The sequence below is a fragment of the Anas acuta genome, chromosome 31 (genome assembly GCF_963932015.1).
Source record: "Anas acuta chromosome 31, bAnaAcu1.1, whole genome shotgun sequence".
NCBI classification, from domain to species: domain Eukaryota; kingdom Metazoa; phylum Chordata; class Aves; order Anseriformes; family Anatidae; genus Anas; species Anas acuta.
The window spans coordinates 87418-108492 of record NC_089009.1 but is presented as its reverse complement, the minus strand read 5'-3'; the positions used below and the strand labels follow the sequence as shown (position 1 = coordinate 108492).

Here is a 21075-nt window from a genome sequence, read left to right as displayed (position 1 = left end):
CAGTGCTCCATGCAACATCCCCCTGCTATGTCCTCAAGCAGTGTGCTCTGCAACACCCCCATGCAATGCCCGGTGCAAGTGCAACATCTTGCCGAGGTGATCAGCTCCAGAGCAAACTCTTTCTGCAGCGGAGCAGGGGATCGGACAGGCCGGGCTATTTTTTTCCAGCATGAAGCACACTTGTGGGAGCTGCCAGGACCCAGCAGCCCTTGCCAGGGAGGTTAACAAGCCGTTGGCAGAGGCAGCAGGGCCCCCTCTCAGGCTGTTCAAAAGCTGCCCCTGGGAAGCAAGACGACCAGGAACGCGGTTACCAGAATGGGGAACAGGGCATGGCACATCAGAAGGGAGTGGCAGGCAGTTCGTACAGGCACGATGAGCAGGGAGGGCAGAGCGTTCCCCCCCCCCCCGCCCATACGAACAACTCCTCTAATGGCGGTCTACCGCTAGCTAGGCTGCAATGGTCTGCACCAGGCACAGTGCTCTCTCTAGCAAGTCTGTACACACCCAGACCGACTGCCCGCTCAAAAATGCACCAGTTCAGGTCTCTGTGCCCCATTCCCTGCACACCCAGCTGTGCCCCATTCCCTGCAGCCTCCGATCCTGCTCAGCTCTTCACTGCCATCTCTCCACATTTTCCCATTGCTCACAGTTTGATTCCTCCTTGCATGCATGGAGATGAACGAGCTTAGCCACTGGCTTTCCCTGGAGGTCTGGAGAGGCCCCCACTGGGGACAAGCAACTCGTGCTTGCTAAAGGGCACCCAGCTGCAATGGGATGGTGGTGCCAGCCCTGCAGAGCTCCCCAGACTTTGCCCTAGGGGCAGAGCTGCTCCAGGAGGGTTATTGCAGCCAGGAACTGGGCAAAGGTTGGCAAAGTTGGGCGGAGCCTTGTGCTTTCTGCAGCTCTGCTGGGTGCCACGAGGGAGATCTACCTTGGCTTGGAGAAAAACACCTGGGGGACCAACTGCCCCCTGGGGGACCTCTCTCTCAGATGGGGCTCCCCTGGGGCTGCAGCCACCCCAGCCTCACCAGCCATGCCAGGGGCCTCCTGACTTCACTCATCACTCTGCTCCTCCTCCACCTGGGCTCAGGTAGGATTCTGAGAGGCTGCTGGGGGCTCTCCCCGCTGTGCATGCAGACTTGCTGCTGTGGGACAGGGGAGCGGCTTTGGGAAAGGGGGGACCTGAGCCCACAGCTCGACCGTGCTGGGTTTCACTTTCACTTTGGTTCTTTCACACAATATGGCTGCTGCCTTGGCTGCCCTTTCTGTGTCTCCTTCACCTGCCAGAATGCTGCAGAGAGGGCTCCCACTCCCAGAACACCTCCTTCTCCTGCACGTCCTCCCTCTCCCTCTCCCTCTCCTGTTTCCCTGGTGGTTTCCCATGGGACATGGGGGATGCAGCACGCACCAACTCACACACCAACTCACCCTTTGTCACTCACTGCCCCTAAATTTACGATGGCAAATTCATAGAATCGTAGAATCATAGAATATCCTGAGTTGGAAGGGACCCTTAAGGATCATCAAGTCCAACTCTTGACACCGCACAGGTCTACCCAAAAGTTCAGACCATGTGACTAAGTGCACAGTCCAATCTCTTCTTAAATTCAGACAGGCTCGGTGCAGTGACCACTTCCCTGGGAAGCCTGTTCCAGTGTGCAACCACCCTCTCTGTGAAGAACCCCCTCCTGATGTCAAGCCTAAATTTCCCCTGCCTCAGCTTAACCCCGTTCCCGCGGGTCCTGTCGCTGGTGTTAATGGAGAAAAGGTCTCCTGCCTCTCGACACCCCCTTATGAGGAAGTTGTAGACTGCGATGAGGTCTCCCCCTCAGCCTCCTCTTCTCCAGGCTGAACAGGCCCAGTGCCCTCAGCTGTTCCTCGTACGTCTTCCCCTCCAGGTCTTTCACCATCTTCGTAGCCCTCCTCTGGACACTCTCCAACAGTTTCATGTCCTTTTTATACTGTGGTGCCCAGAACTGCACACAGTACTCTAGGTGAGGCCTCACCAGCGCAGAGTAGAGCGGGACAATCACCTCCCTTGACCTACTAGCGATGCCGTGCTTGATGCACCCCAGGACACGGTTGGCCCTGCTGGCTGCCAGGGCACACTGCCGGCTCATATTCAACTTGCTGTCTACCACGACCCCCAGATCCCTCTCTTCTAGGCTGCTCTCCAGCGTCTCATCGCCCAGTCTGTACGTGCAGCCAGGGTTTCCCCGTCCCAGGTGCAGGACCCGGCACTTGCTCTTATTGAACTTCATGCGGTTGGTGATCGCCCAGCTCTCCAACCTATCCAGATCCTTCTGCAAGGCCTTTCCACCCTCATTCGCGTCCACAACTCCTCCAAGTTTGGTGTCATCAGCAAACTTGCTCAAAATACCTTCTATTCCTACATCCAGATCGTTTATAAAAATATTGAAAAGTACCGGTCCTAAAATGGAGCCTTGAGGGACCCCACTGGTGACCGCGCGCCAGCCTGACGCAGCCCCATTTACCATAACCCTTTGGGCCCTGCCCATTAGCCAATTGCTCACCCATCGTATGATGTTTTTATTTAGCTGTATGGTGGACATTTTGTCCAGTAGGATCCTATGGGAAACCGTGTCAAAAGCCTTGCTGAAGTCCAAAAAGATCACATCAGCTGGTTTCCCTTGGTCCACCATACGGGTGATCTTATCATAAAAGGAAATCAGGTTAGTTAGGCAGGACCTACCCTTCACAAACCCATGCTGGCTGGGACCAATGACTGCTTTGTCCCCCAGGTGTGCCTCAATAAGTTCGAGAACCATCTTCTCCATGATTTTACCAGGCACTGACGTGAGACTGACAGGCCTGTAATTGCTAGGGTCTTCTTTCTGACCCTTCTTGAAAATCGGCACAACATTTGCCAGCTTCCAGTCTACCGGGACCTCTCCAAATTCCCAGGATCGTTGAAAAATAATTGAGAGGTTCCACGATGACGTCCGCCAGCTCTTTCAGCACCCGGGGATGAATCCCATCCGGACCCATGGACTTGTAGGGATCCACGTGGAGTAGCAAATCCCGCACACGTTCAGGGTCGGTTGGGAGTTTGTCACCCCCACCGTCCCGGTCCTCCAGCTCAGGGCACCCTGGGTCCCGAAGCCCATCATTGGCATTGAAGACAGAGGCAAAGAAGGTGTTAAGCGTCTCTGCTTTGCCTATGTCATTGTCTGTGAGGAGACATTCCCTATCAAGGAGCGGCCCTATGTATTCTTTAGTTCTCCTTTTTCCATTCACCTAACTAAAAAAAAACTTTTTATTTTCTCTCACAGACACAGCCAGCTTCAACTCTAGGTGTGCTTTAGCCACACGAATTTTCTCCCTACAAACACGAACAGCATCCCTGTATTCTTTCGATGACACCTGGCCCTCCTTCCAGTAGCGAAACACTCTCTGTTTCCACCTAATCTCCATTAGAATGTTCCTGGTCAGCCACGCCGAAATCATCTCCAAAACCCCATCATCCTCCATTCCACTGGGCTCTCACCAACCCCAAACCTCAAAACCCTCCACCCACTGCTGTCCTACCATCCTCTCAGCCAATTATCCTACATCCCACTGGGCTCCCACCATCCCCAAAGCCATCCCAGGGCCAGGGACTGACTGACCAACACGTTCCCTAAGCACTACGAGAAGCTGTACCATGACCACCAGCTGCATGCCTGGGCCTCCTCAATTCACAAATGTAATCTTCAGAGGGTTGTTTGGGAAGAACAGTAAAAGTTAGGCTCCACATGGCTTTTGTGGTGGAGGAGGAGGGCTGAGGGAACAGTGAAGCCCATCCCGCAGTCAGGGCACTGATAGGGTTCCCATACCAAGTGCTTTTTCCAATGTTGGTTGAACGCCGAGCTTTCAGAGAAGGCTTCCCCACAGTCAGAGCAGGGATAAGGGGGTTGTCCCCAGTGAGTCCTGAGATGGGCTAAGTAGACTGAATTCTTTGCAAGGCTATACTGCACTGGGGACATTTATAGGTCCCCCAGCCTGCCCACTGGCAGGACAGAGCAAGAAGCTGAAAAGTCCTTGGCTTGGTGTAAGCACTGCTCTGCAACAATTCAAACATCAGCATGTTATCAGCACTGTGCTCATCCTAAGCCAAAACATAGCATACTACCAGCTACTAGGAGGAAAATTAACTCTATCCTAATTGAAACCAGGACAGGATTTCATGATGACATCAGCCAGTTTTCTTAGTACTCTGGGATGAATCCCATCAGGCCCTATAGTCTCCACCTGTAGGAGCAAATCGCATGCTAAGTCAGCATTTGCTGGGAGTTTATCATTCCTGCTCTCACGGTCCTCCAGCTCAGGGCAACTGGGGTCCCAGAGCCCATTGTCAGTGTTGAAGACAAAGGCAAAAAAAAGCATTAAACATGCCCCTGTTTGTGAGGAGACCATCCCCATCAAGTAAAGGACCACTGTTTTCTCCGGTTCTACTTTTGCTCTTTAGATATTTTATAAAACTCAGTTTTATTTCCCCCAACAGTTCTGTCAAGCTTCAACTCAAATTGAGCCTTAGCCATATGAATTCACCCTGATAAGGACTATGGCAGCAGATTCTGAGGCATCACATAGTTCCTTAAAGAACAGTTCATCCATGTCATCATCCTAGCTGCATGCAGAAGCTGTCCCTCTGGTCCTTGGAAGCCATTTCCACACCAAAGTCTCCACCCTGCTGCAGAAGGGCTTTGCTTGCCAGAGGGCAAATGGTCTGCCCATTTCTGCCTCCACTGGGATGGACAGAGCTGGGAGTGGGTCTGGCTCTTTGTCCCCACCACCCTGGGAAAAGGGTGGCACTGAGATGCTCGGCAGCCAGCTGTGCCTCTTTCCCTGCAGCCTCCGATGTCGCTCTGCCCTGCAGCATCTTGCACCCATCCCCCAAGTGTCAGGGCTCCTCCCAGAGGGTTACTGCAGACAAGAGCTGAGCAGAAGGTGGTGAAGTCACGTGTAGCCTTCTAGTTCCTGCAGCTATGGTGGGTGTTGTGAGGGACGACTATTTTGGTGAGACTGCCTTGGAGAAGAACACCTGGGGCTGCCTTCTGTGTCCCCCACTCCATGATAAGCGCAGGCTCTGCACCCTGCCCAAGGAGCTGCTGGCCGTGGCTCCCTGTGCCCAGGCTTGCAGCCCCTCAGTACCTTACTCTTCTACCCCCAGATCCTGCTCCCGCTGCAGCACAGATGGGGCTCCCCTGGGGTTGTCGCCGCCCCAGCCTCACCGGCCATGCCAGAGGCTTCCTGACTTCCCTCGTAACTCTGCACCTTCTCCAGCTGGGCTCAGGTAGGATCCTGCAGGGATGCTGGGGGCTCTCGCCCCTGTGCATGCAGATGTGCTGCCATAGGGCAGGGGAGCGGCTCCAGGGTAGGGGGACCACAGCCCACAGCTCGGTCCCTGCTGGGTTTCACTTTCCCTTTGGTTCTTTCACACAATATGGGCGCTGCCTTGACTGCCATTTTTGGCTCTTCTTCTACTGCCCGAATGCTGCAGAGAGGGCTCCCACTCCCAGCACACCTCCTTCTCCTGCACGTCCTCCCTCTCCCTCTCCTGTTTCCCTGGTGGTTTCCCATGGGACACGGGGGACGCAGCACGCACCAACTCACACACAGCTCGCCCTTTGTCAGTCACTGCCCCTAAATTTACAATGGCAAAATCTCACCACCTCTCTGTGCCCTTCTCCATTGCTCAGCCCAGCTCAGAGTGGAGGGACCAGGCCACTCTGTCACTGCCACCGTGGGGCAGGATGTTGTGCTGCCCTGCCACTTGTCCCCTCAACGCGATGCTCGCACCTTGGAGGTCAGGTGGATCCGGGCCAAGTTCTCTGAGACAGTGCACCACTACCACAATGGAGAGGACCTGTACGGGGAGCAGATGGAGGCATATGTCGGGAGGACAGAGTTGGACAGGGATGGTCTCTCTGCTGGAATCCTGGACTTGAAAATCACGGGGCTGAGACCCTCTGATGATGGCCAGTACGTCTGCACTGTGGGAGACGCTGATGCTTATGATGAAGCCTTTGTGGAGCTGGAGGTGTCAGGTTAGTGGCTGGGTTGAGGCATTCAAGGGATGGTGCAGGTGTCCCTGGGTCTGTGTGTCCCACCCAGGACCCGGTCCCATATTCATGGCCATCTACGAGGCCCTGGAAACAGTAGAGTGTGATGAGGCTTCTCCTCTGTAAGTGAGCACTTGTCCACCAAGAAGTACAACTGTGTCCTTGCAGGCTTTTTATTGAGAGAAAGCTGCATGAATGCAATGATTTAATTCAGTCTCAGGGACCCTATTTGAACTCCATCCCCATGCTGTTGTGTGGACAATGGGCACAGGTTGCTGAGCAGGTCCTTCAGCTGTGCCAAGAATAGGTGCGGGTTAGGGGTGAGAGTGGCTCCGTGGAGTGCCCGGTCCCTGAGCCCCTGTGACCATGGCTGTCCTGGGCTGTGTCTGGCATGGGAGCAGATGGGGTCTTTGCCTTGAAATGAATCCCTCCCCAAGTCAAGCCCCAGACACGTGCTCTTCCCCCAGCTACAGGCGCTGACCCCCACCTCTCCCTGGGGGGCTACGAGGCCGGAGGCGTCCGGGTGCTGTGTCGATCGGCCGGCTGGTACCCGCTGCCGCAGCTGCTGTGGAGGGATGCTCGCGGGCAGCACCTGTCCTCAGTCTCCCAGAAGCATTCCCAGGACCAGGAGGGGCTCTTTGAAATCAAAGGCGCCGTCATCGTGACCGGGAGTGTGGAGGGGCCCTTGTCCTGCGTGGTCAGGAGCAGCCGCCTCCAGCAGGAGCGGGAATCATCCCTGCACATCGCAGGTACAAATGGCACAGCCAGGGTGAGGTGTTCCTGGCCCCTGTACTTGTCCTGACCCAGGAGAAGTTTGGGTCTTGCTTTCCTAATCCCAGGCATGTAAACACAGCCCTTTTCCTGGTGCCTTCTCTCAGCTCCCTTCTTCCACAATGCCCAGCCCTGGATGGTGGCTCTGGCTCTGGTCCTCGTGCTTTTGGCTGTGTCCATTGGCCTCGGTGTTTATCTCTTTCGAAAGCAAGGTAAGCTGGCAGCGCAGGAATGGAGCGCAGGGAGGTGTTCTGCAGGGACCCCCCTGGGTCTGGAGCGGGGCTGAGCCCTGGCCCAGGGAGGTGCGTAGGAGGAGGAAGGGGATGTTCTCCTGGGGATGCCAAAGGCCTTAGGATCGTCTTGGGTGGGAGGCCAGGGAGCATGGCTGCAGCGTGGGGCTGGTGGCAAGCCGCAGCCCCCCTGCACATGTTCCCACTCAGCAACCAAGCTGCTCTGCTCACCACCTGTTCCTCTGCCTTTGCTTTTCAGCGACACAGAGGCGAGAGCTGGGAGAGTCCTTGCAGTCCCTGCCCCCAGCCCCTGGGGAAGTGGTGTCCGTACGGGAGGGCCTGGTCTGGGTGGGCTCTGGGGGCTTGTGTGCTGGTGGCTCGGGGGTGCTGGAGGAGCAGCTGGAGCCTGGGGTGGGAGTGGGGAGTGCTGGGCTGGGGCTGCCCTGGGCACGGGACACGGCCGGGATGGCTGAAAGTAACGGGGATCAAGGTGGGGACGGGGAGTGAGTTGCGGGGCTGTCCCGCTCCACACTGACACTTCTGGGACAGGGACATCCTCCACCCGTCCCCATTCACTTCCACTTGTGTTTTGGTGGCACAGTGCAGAGAGCTGCACAAGTGTCTCTTTTTACTGCTACAAGTCTTGCAAAATGCTGGGCCTCGGTACTTGTTAGTCTGGTCACTACAAGTCTGGGAGAAAGGTCGTCTGTGCACATGCTCAATTGCAAAATAATTTCGGGTCTAGCAATGCAAGCAGCAATGGCTATAAAAAGTGAAAGTCTCTCCACTCTGACCATTCATTCCTTTTGCTTTTTATAGCAGCGAAAAAGGATGCAGAGCTGGGTAAGTCTCCTTCCCCAAAGGGAAGTCATTTGCTGCCTTCCCATGGGGATACTCCTCTCTGACCACACATTGCTTTTCTTTTTCTTTTACAGTGCAAGATGCTGCAGAGATAGGTGAGTGTCCATCCCAAAACTGAAAGAATTTCCACATAAACAAAGGATGAGAAGTTTTTCCCTCTGATCATGCATTCCTTATGCTTTTCTTTTCCAGAGGAAAAAGCTGCAAGACTGGGTGAGTCTCTTTTTCCCCCCTCACAACTGAAAGAATTCGAGGTCTTTGGTTTGTAGCAGCCATTGATGAGAAGCTGACTCCTTTCATCCATGCATTGCTTTTCGCTTTTGTTTGTAGACGAACAAGCTGCAGTGCTGGGTAAGTCTCGTTCTCCAAAAAGAAAAAAAAAAAAAAAAAGAAAAAAAAAAGAAAAAAAAAGTCATCATAGTGAGAGATATGGAATCAGAAACTGTGCCTTCTGCTCATATTTTGCTTTACTCTTACATTTGTAGAGAAACAAGCTGCAGAGCTGGGTAAGTCTCCTGGTGCTCAGACCCCAGGAGCAACACCAAGGTGATGTGCAGGGGAGGGTGGGCAGCTGGGACAGAGCAGCCCAGGGCTGGCCCCTCACCCTGCCCACACCCACTGGCCACCAGCCATGGGCTGTGACCAGCTCTCCCCTCTCCTTACAGAATGGAGAAGGTCCCTCCTGCCTCATAATAGAGGTAGGTGTGCCTTGGGTTGCTCTCTGCGGTGCTTCTCATTCCCTTGGTGGGGCGTGTTCAGGAGCCAAGAGGTGCCCCATCTCCTGCCCCGTGGGGCAGCTCCTGGCGCCGAGCAGGGGAAAGCCTGCCCAGGGCTGAGCTCTGCCCCTGATGGCCTGGCTCCTTCTGTCCCTGCAGTGAAGGTGACCCTGGATCCGGACACGGCTCATCCCCAGCTTGTCCTGTCTCAGGACAACAGCAGTGTGAGATGGAAAAGTGAACAGCAGCAGGTTCCTGACACACCAGAGAGATTTGACTATTGGTGCTGCGTGCTGGGCCGTGAGGAGTTCAGAGAGGGGAGGCATTGCTGGTTGTTGGAGGTGGAGGGAGATCAGCTAAAGTATTCACGGTGGGCTGTGGGGGTGGCCAGAAAATCTGTGAAGAGAAAGGGGTATTTCAAAAGGAACCTGAAAGGAGGGATCTGGGCTGTGCAGTACTATGAGGGGCAGCTCAAGTCTCTCACATCTCCTCCCACCCCCTTGTCCCTGTCCCCTGCCCCCATGAGGATCTGGGTCTGTCTGGACTATACCCAGCAACAGGTGTCTTTTATCAATGCTGACAATGGGGTCCAGATCTTCACTTTCACGGCAGCCTCCTTCAATGGGGAGAGCATCCACCCCTGGTTCTGGCTGAGGACGGAGGGAATTCAGCTGTGCCTGAGGGACAGCACCCCCCAGACCCCGTCCCCAGCCCTGGGGACCTCCTGCCCTTCTCCAGACACTCCTGCATCACCTCTCCTTGGTCCTTCTGGAGCACCACAGGAATGACGGGCAGTGGGGCAGGGGCTCTCCTGTGTTCATCCCTGCTGCTGGAGTATGGCTGGGATGCTGCAAGCAGGGGCCAGGCCCCCTGCAGCCCCTGGGCTCTGCCCTGCACATGGCTCCTGTGCTGGGGCACAAGCTCTGCTGGCACCCATGGGTCTCAGCCACATTTGCCTCCTAATGTGGGTTTGATTTGTGCTCTGTGCCTGGTGCTGAGCATGAGCAGCCTGTGGGGGCTCTTTGTTCCTTCCTCTGGAGCACATCAAGGCCCAGCAGCAGCAGGACTGTGGCAAATAAAGTTTTGTACAGGAAGATGGAGTCTGGCAGTGGCATTTCTTGGGTGCTTTGTGTCCTGAGGCCTTGCTGCCTGGGAAGGCGTCTTGCAGCAGACCATCTCCTCACACACCTTGCCCTGCAGAGCCTTCGCCGTCCTCGTAGCCCTCCCTTGGAGGCCAAGACCACCGGCCTCCGGGTGCGGTCCTGCACCTCTCCACTCACTCCAGTCCTCCAGGAGAAGCTCCTGCAGGCTGACGTGCTGCACCGAGCACGTGTAGGTGTCGCCTGCCACCAGGGCCACCAGCAGGGACACCTGCGTCTGGTAGGTCCAGTCGCCATTGGGGATGGCGGAGATGGCGTTGTAGTCGTTGGGCTCCACGATGTCCCCGTTGTTCAGCTAGATGATGGTCACCTCGGGGGGGTAGAAGCCCCCGATGTGGCAGCTGAGGCGTATGGGCACACGGGCGTTCCCCGTCTCCGCGGGGATGATGCGGACTTGGGGCTGCGCTGGAGCAGGGATGGGTATGGGGTCAGTGGTGGGCGAGCCCCTTTTCCCTGCCCTGTGCAACATCCCCACACAATGTTCTGTGCAACGCTCCCGTGCAAGGCCTGTGCAAAGCTCCACACAACTTCCCCATGCCACTTCCCCATGCAACGCCCTGTCCAAGCTCTAGGCATTGTCCCTTGCGATGTCACACGCGACATCCCCATGCGATGCTCACAAGATGCCCTGTGCAATGCCCCTGTGCCACAACCTGCAAGAGACATTGCTCTGTGCAACATCCCCTTGCAAAGGGCAATGCAATGCGCTGTGCAGTGCTCCATGAAACATCCCCCTGTGACTTCCTCACGCAGTGTGCTCTGCAACAGCCCCATGCAATGCCTGATGGAACATGATCTACAACACCCCTGTGTAACATCCCAATGAAATGCCCGGTGCAACATCTTGCCAAGGCATTTAGCTCCAGGGCAGACTCTTTCTGCAGCGGAGCAGGGAATCTCACAGGCAGGGCTATATTTTTCCGGCATCAAGCCCACTTGAAAAAGCCACCAGGATCCAGCAGCCCTTGCGAGGGAGGCTGATGAAGCGTAGGCGAAGCCAGCAGGGCCCCTTCCACTGCTGTTCAAAAGCTGCCCCTGGGGAGCACAAAGACCAGTAACGCAGTGACCAGGACAGGCAAACAGGGCATGGCACATCAGAAGGGAGTGGCAGGCAATTTCATGCAGACAGGGCGAGCAGGGAGGGCAGAGCGTTCCTCCCCATCCATACAAACTCCTCCTCTAAGGGCAGTCTGCCGCTAGCTAGGCTATGGTCTCCACCAGGCACAGTGCTCTCTCTAGCAAGTCTGTACACACCCAGACTGACTGCCCGCTCAAAAATGCACCAGTTCAGGTCTCTGGGTGCAGGGAGCATCTGAGCCTCTTGCTGCCATCTGCGGGAGGCAGAGAGACTGTGTGTGCATGAGGTGTGAGCAGGTGGATGACCTGGTCCACCTGGTGGCAGAAATCAACGAGGAGGTGGAGAGGTTGAGGGCTATCAGGGAGTGTGAGTGGGAGATAGAGTGGTGGGGCAAGTCCCTGCGGGGCCTGAAGGAGAGGTACCGGGGTGAGACACCCCAAATGGGGGTGGACCCCCTCCCTTGTCACTGTCGGGCAGAGGGAGGGGACCTAGGAGTTGAGGAGGAATGGAGACAGGTCCCTGCTCAAAATCGCAGGCGATGCCACCCGATACAAGCCCCACCTTCCCAGGTGCCCTTCCACAACAGGTTTGAGGCCCTGGAGCCTGAGGGTCCGGGAGCTGAGGAAGAGGCAGAAAGTGTAGCCAGGAGGATGCCTAGGGTGAGGAAGTCGACTCCACGCCTCAGGACTGCTCTCCTCTTTTGATAGTGCAGGCTGGTAGTCCTGACATTGAAGAGAGAAGCCTGAAGGCTATCAAACGGAAGGTTAGGGGACTGGGGCGGTTAGTGGATGGAGCGGGAGTACAGGTGGAGCAGATCTCCACACTACAGCCCATGGAGGAGCCCCCAGTGCAGGAGGAGGAAGGGGCCTGGAGGAGGCTGCGGCCCATGGAGAGCCCCCGCAGGTGCAGCCCCAGGCCGGAGCCACAGCCCGTGGAGAGGAGCCCCCACCGGATCAGGAGGTCTGGGGGGAGCTGCCACCTGTGGGGGACACAGATTGGAACAGTTTGCTCCTGACAGATGTACCCCATACTACAAACCCATACTGGGGCAGTTGTTGGAGAGCTGCTGCCTGTGGGAAGCCCATGTAGGATCAGATTGGGAAGGACGGCATCCCGTGGGAGGAGTTGTGCACTCGGCTGAGGGTGGAAACCCCTTGCAGGGAGATCTGGACAGATTGGAGAGCTGGGCAATCATCAACTGCATGAAATTTAACAAAGGCAAGTGCCAGGTCCTGCACCTGGGATGGGGCAACCCTGGCTATAGGAAAAGACTGGGGGATGAGACACTGGAGAGCAGCCCTGCAGAGAGGGCTCTGGCGGTTGTGGTTGACAGCAAGCTGAACATGAGCCAGCAGTGTGCACTGGCATCCAGGAGGTCCAACCCTACCCTGGGGTGCATCGAACACGGCATTGCTAGTCAGATGAGGGAAGTGATTGTCCCTCTCTGCTCTGCACTGTGCAGCCTCACCTCGAGGACTCTGTGCAGTTCTGGGCACCACAGCACAAGAAGGACATGAAACTATTGGAGAGTGTCCAGAGAAGGGCCACAGAGATGGTGAAGGGCCTTGAGGGGAAGACGTATGCCTTCAGCCAGTTCTCTTAGTACTCTGGGATGAATCCCATCAGGCCCTATAGTCTTGTATGCATTCATCTGGAGCAGCAAATCCCACACAAATTCGGGGTTTGTTGGGACTATATCGTTCCTGCAGTCACTGTCCTCCAGCTCAGGGCACCTGGGGTCCCACAGCCCAGCATCAGTCTTAAGGACAAAGAAAGCATTAAACATCTCTGTGAAGTCGATGACCCTGTCTGACCATCGCCATCAAGTAACAGACCAATGCTTTCTCTCATTATACTTTCACTTTTAAGAGAGTTTAAAATAAAAAAAAAAAAAAAGCATTTTATTTCCCCTCGCAATACTGTCCAGCTTCAACTCAAATTGAGCATTGGCCATATTAATTTTCTCCCTACAAAGGCAAACAGTACCTCTGCATTCCTTCCATAGTGCCTGACTTCCCTTCTAGCAAACAGGAACTTTCCTTATCCACTGAAGCTCTTGAAGAAGGTCCCTGCCCATCTAAGCCAAACTTCTGCCATGGCTGCTTTACTGGAGCCGGGAGAGGCACTGGCACTTTGCCTTCAGCACCCTGGGCAAAGGGTGGCACCTCTGGGATCGGCACCCAGCTGTGCCCCATTCCCTGCAGCCTCCGATCCTGCTCATCTCTGCTCTGCCATCTCTCCACATTTTCCCATTGCTCACAGTTTGATTCCTCCTTGCATGCATGGAGATGAACGAGCTTAGCCACTGGCTTTCCCTGGAGGTCTGGAGAGGCCCCCACTGGGGACAAGCAACTCGTGCTTGCTAAAGGGCACCCAGCTGCAATGGGATGGTGGTGCCAGCCCTGCAGAGCTCCCCAGACTTTGCCCTAGGGGCAGAGCTGCTCCAGGAGGGTTATTGCAGCCAGGAACTGGGCAAAGGTTGGGAAAGTTGGGCGGAGCCTTGTGCTTTCTGCAGCTCTGCTGGGTGCCACGAGGGAGATCTACCTTGGCTTGGAGAAAAACACCTGGGGGACCAACTGCCCCCTGGGGGACCTCTCTCTCAGATGGGGCTCCCCTGGGGCTGCAGCCACCCCAGCCTCACCAGCCATGCCAGGGGCCTCCTGACTTCACTCATCACTCTGCTCCTCCTCCACCTGGGCTCAGGTAGGATTCTGAGAGGCTGCTGGGGGCTCTCCCCGCTGTGCATGCAGACTTGCTGCTGTGGGACAGGGGAGCGGCTTTGGGAAAGGGGGGACCCGAGCCCACAGCTCGACCGTGCTGGGTTTCACTTTCACTTTGGTTCTTTCACACAATATGGCTGCTGCCTTGGCTGCCCTTTCTCCTTCACCCACCAGAATGCTGCAGAGAGGGCTCCCACTCCCAGCACACAGGGAGGACGTGCAGCACTTCTCCTGCACGTCCTCCCTCTCCCTCTCCTCTTTCTCCAGTGTTTTCCCATGGGACACAGGGAATGCAGCACGCACCAACTCACACACCAACTCACCCTTTGTCACTCACTGCCCCTAAATTTACGATGGCAAATTCATAGAATCGTAGAATCATAGAATATCCTGAGTTGGAAGGGACCCTTAAGGATCATCAAGTCCAACTCTTGACACCGCACAGGTCTACCCAAAAGTTCAGACCATGTGACTAAGTGCACAGTCCAATCTCTTCTTAAATTCAGACAGGCTCGGTGCAGTGACCACTTCCCTGGGGAGCCTGTTCCAGTGTGCAACCACTCTCTCTGTGAAGAACCCCCTCCTGATGTCAAGCCTAAATTTCCCCTGCCTCAGCTTAACCCCGTTCCCGCGGGTCCTGTCGCTGGTGTTAATGGAGAAAAGGTCTCCTGCCTCTCGACACCCCCTTATGAGGAAGTTGTAGACTGCGATGAGGTCTCCCCCTCAGCCTCCTCTTCTCCAGGCTGAACAGGCCCAGTGCCCTCAGCCGTTCCTCGTACGTCTTCCCCTCCAGGTCTTTCACCATCTTCGTAGCCCTCCTCTGGACACTCTCCAACAGTTTCATGTCCTTTTTATACTGTGGTGCCCAGAACTGCACACAGTACTCTAGGTGAGGCCTCACCAGCGCAGAGTAGAGCGGGACAATCACCTCCCTTGACCTACTAGCGATGCCGTGCTTGATGCACCCCAGGACACGGTTGGCCCTGCTGGCTGCCAGGGCACACTGCTGGCTCATATTCAACTTGCTGTCTACCACGACCCCCAGATCCCTCTCTTCTAGGCTGCTCTCCAGCGTCTCATCGCCCAGTCTGTACGTGCAGCCAGGGTTTCCCCGTCCCAGGTGCAGGACCCGGCACTTGCTCTTATTGAACTTCATGCGGTTGGTGATCGCCCAGCTCTCCAACCTATCCAGATCCTTCTGCAAGGCCTTTCCACCCTCATTCGCGTCCACAACTCCTCCAAGTTTGGTGTCATCAGCAAACTTGCTCAAAATACCTTCTATTCCTACATCCAGATCGTTTATAAAAATATTGAAAAGTACCGGTCCTAAAATGGAGCCTTGAGGGACCCCACTGGTGACCGCGCGCCAGCCTGACACAGCCCCATTTACCATAACCCTTTGGGCCCTGCCCATTAGCCAATTGCTCACCCATCGTATGATTTTTTTATTTAGCTGTATGGTGGACATTTTGTCCAGTAGGATCCTATGGGAAACCGTGTCAAAAGACTTGCTGAAGTCCAAAAAGATCACATCAGCTGGTTTCCCTTGGTCCACCATACGGGTGATCTTATCATAAAAGGAAATCAGGTTAGTTAGGCAGGACCTACCCTTCACAAACCCATGCTGGCTGGGACCAATAACTGCTTTGTCCCCCAGGTGTGCCTCAATAAGTTCGAGAACCATCTTCTCCATGATTTTACCAGGCACTGACGTGAGACTGACAGGCCTGTAATTGCTAGGGTCTTCTTTCTGACCCTTCTTGAAAATCGGCACAACATTTGCCAGCTTCCAGTCTACCGGGACCTCTCCAAATTCCCAGGATCGTTGAAAAATAATTGAGAGGTTCCACGATGACGTCCGCCAGCTCTTTCAGCACCCGGGGATGAATCCCATCCGGACCCATGGACTTGTAGGGATCCACGTGGAGTAGCAAATCCCGCACACGTTCAGGGTCGGTTGGGAGTTTGTCACCCCCACCGTCCCGGTCCTCCAGCTCAGGGCACCCTGGGTCCCGAAGCCCATCATTGGCATTGAAGACAGAGGCAAAGAAGGTGTTAAGCGTCTCTGCTTTGCCTATGTCATTGTCTGTGAGGAGACATTCCCTATCAAGGAGCGGCCCTATGTATTCTTTAGTTCTCCTTTTTCCATTCACCTAACTAAAAAAAAACTTTTTATTTTCTCTCACAGACACAGCCAGCTTCAACTCTAGGTGTGCTTTAGCCACACGAATTTTCTCCCTACAAACACGAACAGCATCCCTGTATTCTTTCGATGACACCTGGCCCTCCTTCCAGTAGCGAAACACTCTCTGTTTCCGCCTAATCTCCATTAGAATGTTCCTGGTCAGCCACGCCAAAATCATCTCCAAAACCCCATCATCCTCCATTCCACTGGGCTCTCACCAACCCCAAACCTCAAAACCCTCCACCCACTGCTGTCCTACCATCCTCTCAGCCAGTTATCCTACATCCCACTGGGCTCCCACCATCCCCAAAGCCATCCCAGGGCCAGGGACTGACTGACCAACACGTTCCCTAAGCACTACGAGAAGCTATGCCATGACCACCAGCTGCATGCCTGGGCCTCCTCAATTCACAGATGTAATCTTCAGAGGGTTGTTTGGGAAGAACAGTAAAAGTTAGGCTTCACATGGCTTTTCTGGTGGAGGATGAGGGCTGAGGGAACAGTGAAGCCCATCCCGCAGTCAGGGCACTGATGGGGTTTCCCTACCAAGTGCTTTTTCCAATGTTGGTTGAACGCCGAGCTTTCAGAGAAGGCTTCCCCACAGTCAGAGCAGGGATAAGGGGGTTGTCCCCAGTGAGTCCTGAGATGGGCTAAGTAGACTGAATTCTTTGCAAGGCTATACTGCACTGGGGACATTTATAGGTCCCCCAGCCTGCCCACTGGCAGGACAGAGCAAGAAGCTGAAAAGTCCTTGGCTTGGTGTAAGCACTGCTCTGCAACAATTGAAACATCAGCGTGTTATCAGCACTCTGCTCATCCTAAGCCAAAACATAGCATTCTACCAGCTACTAGGAGGAAAATTAACTCTATCCTAATTGAAACCAGGACAGGATTTCATGATGACATCAGCCAGTTTTCTTAGTACTCTGGGATGAATCCCATCAGGCCCTATAGTCTCCACCTGTAGGAGCAAATCGCATGCTAAGTCAGCATTTGCTGGGAGTTTATCATTCCTGCTCTCATGGTCCTCCAGCTCAGGGCAACTGGGGTCCCAGAGCCCATTGTCAGTGTTGAAGACAAAGGCAAAAAAAGCATTAAACATGCCCCTGTTTGTGAGGAGACCATCCCCATCAAGTAAAGGACCACTGTTTTCTCCGGTTCTACTTTTGCTCTTTAGATATTTTATAAAACTCATTTTTATTTCCGTCAACAGTTCTGTCAAGCTTCAACTCAAATTGAGCTTTAGCCATATGAATTCACCCTGATAAGGACTAGGGCAGCAGATTCTGAGCCATCGCATAGTTCCTTAAAGAACAGTTCATCCATGTCATCATCCTAGCTGCATGCAGAAGCTGTCCCTCTGGTCCTTGGAAGCCATTTCCACACCAAAGTCTCCACCGTGCTGCAAAAGGGCTTTGCTTGCCAGAGGGCAAAAGGTCTGCCCATTTCTGCCTCCACTGGGATGGACAGAGCCGGGAGTGGGGCTGGCTCTTTGTCCCCACCACCCTGGGAAAAGGGTGGCACTGAGATGCTTGGCAGCCAGCTATGCCTCTCTCCCTGCAGCCTCCCATGTCGCTCTGCCCTGCAGCATCTTGCACCCTTCCCCCAAGGGTCAGGGCTCCTCCCAGAGGGTTACTGCAGACAAGAGCTGAGCAGAAGGTGGTGAAGTCACGTGTAGCCTTCTAGTTCCTGCAGCTATGGTGGGTGTTGTGAGGGACGACTATTTTGGTGAGACTGCCTTGGAGAAGAACACCTGGGGCTGCCTTCTGTGTCCCCCAGCCCATGATAAGCGCAGGCTCTGTGCCCTGCCCAAGGCGCTGCTGGCCGTGGCTCCCTGTGCCCAGGCCTGCAGCACCTCAGTACCTTACTCTTCTACCCCCAGATCCTGCTCCCGCTGCAGCACAGATGGGGCTCCCCTGGGGTTGCGGCCGCCCCAGCCTCACCGGCCATGCCAGCGGCTTCCTGACTTCCCTCGTCACTCTGCTCCTCCTCCAGCTGGGCTCAGGTAGGATCCTGCAGGGATGCTGGGGGCTTTCCCCTCTGTGCATGCAGATGTGCTGCCATAGGGCAGGGGAGCAGCTCCAGGGTAGGGGGACCAGAGCCCACAGCTCGGTCCCTGCTGAGTTTCACTTTCCCTTTGGATCTTTCACACAATATGGGCGCTGCCTTGACTGCCATTTTTAGTGCTTCTTCGCCTGCCCGAATGCTGCAGAGAGGGCTCCCACTCCCAGCACACCTCCTTCTCCTGCACGTCCTCCCGGTCCCTCCCCTGTTTCCCTGGTGGTTTCCCATGGGACACGGGGGATGCAACACGCACCAACTCACACACCAACATATGACCTTTGTCACTCAATGACACTAAATTTACAATGGCAAAATCTCACTGCCTCTCTGTGCCCTTCTCCATTGCCCAGCCCAGCTCAGAGTGGAGGGACCAGGACACCCTGTCACTGCCACCGTGGGGAAGGATGTCGTGCTGCCCTGCCACTTGTCCCCTCAACGCGATGCTCGCAGCTTGGACGTCAGGTGGATCCGGAACGATTTCTCTGAGACAGTGCACCACTACCGCAATGGAGAGGACCTGTATGAGGAGCAGATGGATGCATTTGCCGGGAGGACAGAGTTGGTCAGGGATGGTCTCTCTGCTGGAAGCCTGGACTTGCGAATCATGGGGCTGAGACCCTCTGATGATGGCCAGTACTTCTGCACTGTGGAAGATGCTGATGCTTATGCTGAAGCCATTGTGGAGCTGGAGGTGTCAGGTTAGTGGCTGGGTTGAGGCATTCAAGGGATGGTGCAGGTGTCCCCGGGTTTGTGTGTCCCACCCAGGACCCGGTCCCATCCTCATGGCCATCTACGTGGCCTTTTGAACAGTACAGTGTCATGGGGCTTCTCCTCTGTCAGTGAGCACTTGTCCAGGAAGAAGTAGACCTGTGCCCTTGCAGGCTTTTTATTGAGAGAGAGCTGCATGAATGCAATGATTTAATTCAGTCTCAGGGACCCTCATTGAACTCCATCCCCATGCTGTTGTGTGGGCAGTGGGCACAGGTTGCTGAGCAGGTCCTTCAGCTGTGCTAAGAATAGGTTTGGGTTAGGGGTGAGAGTGGCTCCTTGAAGCGTCCAGTCCCTGAGCCCCTGGGGACATGGCTGGTCTGTGCTGTGTCTGGCATGGGAGCTGATGGGGTCTTTGCCTTGAAATGAATCCCTCCCCAAGTCAAGCTCCAGCCACGCGCTCTTCCCCCAGCCACAGGTGCTGACCCCCACCTCTCCCTGGGGGGCTACGAGGCCGGAGGCGTCCGGGTGCTGTGTCGATCGGCCGGCTGGTACCCGCTGCCGCAGCTGCTGTGGAGGGATGCTCGCGGGCAGCACCTGCCCTCGGTCTCCCAGACACATTCCCAGGACCAGGAGGGGCTCTTTGAAATCGAAGGCGCCGTCATAATGACCGGGAGCGTGGAGGGGCCCTTGTCCTGCGTGGTCAGGAACAGCCGCATCCAGCAGGAGAGGGAATTTTCCCTGCACATCGCAGGTACAAATGGCACAGCCAGGACGAGGTGTTCCTGGCCCCTGCACTTCTCCTGAGCCAGGAGAAGTCTGGGTCTTGCTCTTCCATCTGCGCACATGGAAATGCAGCCCCTTTCCTGGTGCCTTTTCTCAGCTTCATTCTTCCACAACGCCCAGCTCTGGATGGTGGCTCTGGCTCTGGTCCTCGTGCTTTTGGCTGTGTCCATTGGCCTCGGTGTTTATCTCTTTGTAAAGAAAAGTAAGTTAGCAGTGCAGGAATGGAGCAGAGGGAGGTGTTCTGCAGGGACCCGCGTGGGTCTGGAGCAAGGGGCCTTGGGTTGGAGGCCAGGGAGCATGGCTGCAGCGTGGGGATGGTGGCAAGGCGCAGCGCCCCTGCACATGTTCCCACCCAGCAACCAAGCTGCTCTGCTCACCACCTCTTCCTCTGCATTTGCTTTTCAGCGGCACAGAGCCGAGAGCTGGGAGAGTCCTTGCAGTCCCTGCCCCCAGCCCCTGGGAAAGTGGTGTCTGTGTGGGAGGGCCTGGTCTGGGTGGGCTCTGGGGGCTTGTGTGCTGGTGGCTCGGGGGTGCTGGAGGAGCAGCTGGAGCCTGGGGTGGGAGTGGGGAGTGCTGGGGCTGGGGCTGCCCTGGGCACGGGACACGGCTGGAATGGCTGAAAGGAACGGGGATCAAGGTGGGAACGGGGAGCGAGCTGTGGGGCTGCCCCGCTCTGCACTGACGCTTCTGGGACAGGGATGTCCTCCACCCGTCCCCATTCACTTCCATTTCTGTTTTGGTGGCACGGTGCAGAGAGCTGCACAAGTGTCTGTCCTTACTGCTACAAATCTTGCAAAATGCTGGCCCTTGGTCTTTGTTAGTCTGGTCACTACAAGTCTGGGAGCAAGGTGGTCTGTGCCCATGCATGAGAGCAAAAATTTTGTGGTCTAGCCATCTAGCCATGGAAGCAGTATTGTATTGAAAGTCTCTCCACTCTGACCATTCATTCTTTTTGCTTTATGTAACAGCAAAAAAGGATGCAAAGCTGGGTAAGTCTCCTTCCCCAAAGAGAAGGTATTTGGTGTCTTCCCATGGGCATACTCCCTTCTGACCGTACATTGCTTTTCTTTTTCTTTTCCAGTGGAACAAGCTGCAGAGATACGTGAGTGTCCATCCCTGAACTGGAGGAATTTGAAGTGTAGACAATGGATGAGAAGTTTTTCCCTCTGATCATATATTCCTTATGCTTTTATTTTCCAGAGGAAAAAGGTGCAAGACTAGGTGAGTCACTCTTCCCCCCCCAACTGAAGGAATTTGGGGTCTTTGGTTTATAGCAGTCATTGCTGCGAAGCTGACTTCTCTCATCGATTCATTGCTTTTGTCTTTCGTTTGTAGATGAACAATCTGCAGAGCTGGGTAAGTCTCATTCTCTAAAATGAAAAGAAAAAAAAAAAAAAGTCATCATCGTGAGAGATATGGAAGTAGAACCTGTGCCTTCTTCTCATATTTTGCTTTACTCTTACATTTGTAGTGAAACAAGCTGCAGAGCTGGGTAAGTCTCCTGGTTCTCAGACCCCAGGGGCAACACAACCGTGATGTGCAGGGGAAGGTGTGCAGCCGGGACAGAGCAGCCCAGGTCTGGCCCCTCACCCTGCCCACACCCACTGGGCACCACCTGTGGGCTGTGACCAGCTCTCCCCTCTCCTTCCAGCATGGAGAAAGTTTCTGCTGCCTCACAATACAGGTAGGTGTGCATTGGGTTGCCCTCTGCGGTGCTTCTACTGCCCCTGG

The 21075-nt window shown here is 55.2% G+C and overlaps 3 protein-coding genes across 4 annotated transcripts in view; all 3 read left to right on the top strand.

The window, feature by feature from the left end:
* LOC137846239 (butyrophilin subfamily 3 member A2-like) overlaps nt 1–21075 on the top strand; it is a 46429-nt gene that overhangs the window by 13872 nt on the left and 11482 nt on the right. The window lies entirely within an intron of this gene.
* LOC137846166 (uncharacterized) lies at nt 593–20464 on the top strand. The gene is made up of 16 exons (XM_068663870.1): nt 593–1090; nt 5174–5296; nt 5703–6050; nt 6533–6814; nt 6944–7105; nt 7886–7909; nt 8002–8022; nt 9929–10223; nt 11090–11307; nt 11589–11784; nt 13250–13584; nt 17669–17791; nt 18201–18548; nt 19031–19312; nt 19442–19842; nt 20426–20464. Exons 1-16 carry the CDS (start codon nt 775–777, stop codon nt 20462–20464), a joined length of 3513 nt encoding a protein of 1170 aa, XP_068519971.1. The 5' UTR covers nt 593–774.
* On the top strand, nt 7480–9730 carry LOC137846288 (butyrophilin subfamily 1 member A1-like). 2 transcript variants are annotated; one of them, XM_068664174.1, is made up of 6 exons: nt 7481–7909; nt 8002–8022; nt 8120–8278; nt 8413–8433; nt 8593–8625; nt 8803–9730. In XM_068664174.1, exons 3-6 carry the CDS (start codon nt 8230–8232, stop codon nt 9429–9431), a joined length of 732 nt encoding a protein of 243 aa, XP_068520275.1. In that variant the 5' UTR covers nt 7481–7909; nt 8002–8022; nt 8120–8229; the 3' UTR covers nt 9432–9730. The 2 variants fall into 2 exon arrangements, with proteins under 2 accessions (XP_068520274.1, XP_068520275.1); XM_068664173.1 differs by having other exon boundaries at nt 7480–8140; nt 8258–8278.

Excerpts from the sequence above, each read along its gene's own strand:
- LOC137846166 (XM_068663870.1), top strand. The coding sequence starts at position 775 with ATGGTGGTGCCAGCCCTGCAGAGCTCCCCAGACTTTGCCCTAGGGGCA. Across the intron at positions 1,091-5,173 it reads CCTCCTCCACCTGGGCTCAG|ATCCTGCTCCCGCTGCAGCA; the intron begins GTAGGATTCTGA and ends TTCTACCCCCAG. Across the intron at positions 6,815-6,943 it reads ATCATCCCTGCACATCGCAG|CTCCCTTCTTCCACAATGCC; the intron begins GTACAAATGGCA and ends GCCTTCTCTCAG.
- LOC137846288 (XM_068664173.1), top strand. The coding sequence starts at position 8,092 with ATGCATTCCTTATGCTTTTCTTTTCCAGAGGAAAAAGCTGCAAGACTG. Across the intron at positions 8,141-8,257 it reads GGAAAAAGCTGCAAGACTGG|ACGAACAAGCTGCAGTGCTG; the intron begins GTGAGTCTCTTT and ends TTTTGTTTGTAG. Across the intron at positions 8,279-8,412 it reads CGAACAAGCTGCAGTGCTGG|AGAAACAAGCTGCAGAGCTG; the intron begins GTAAGTCTCGTT and ends TTACATTTGTAG.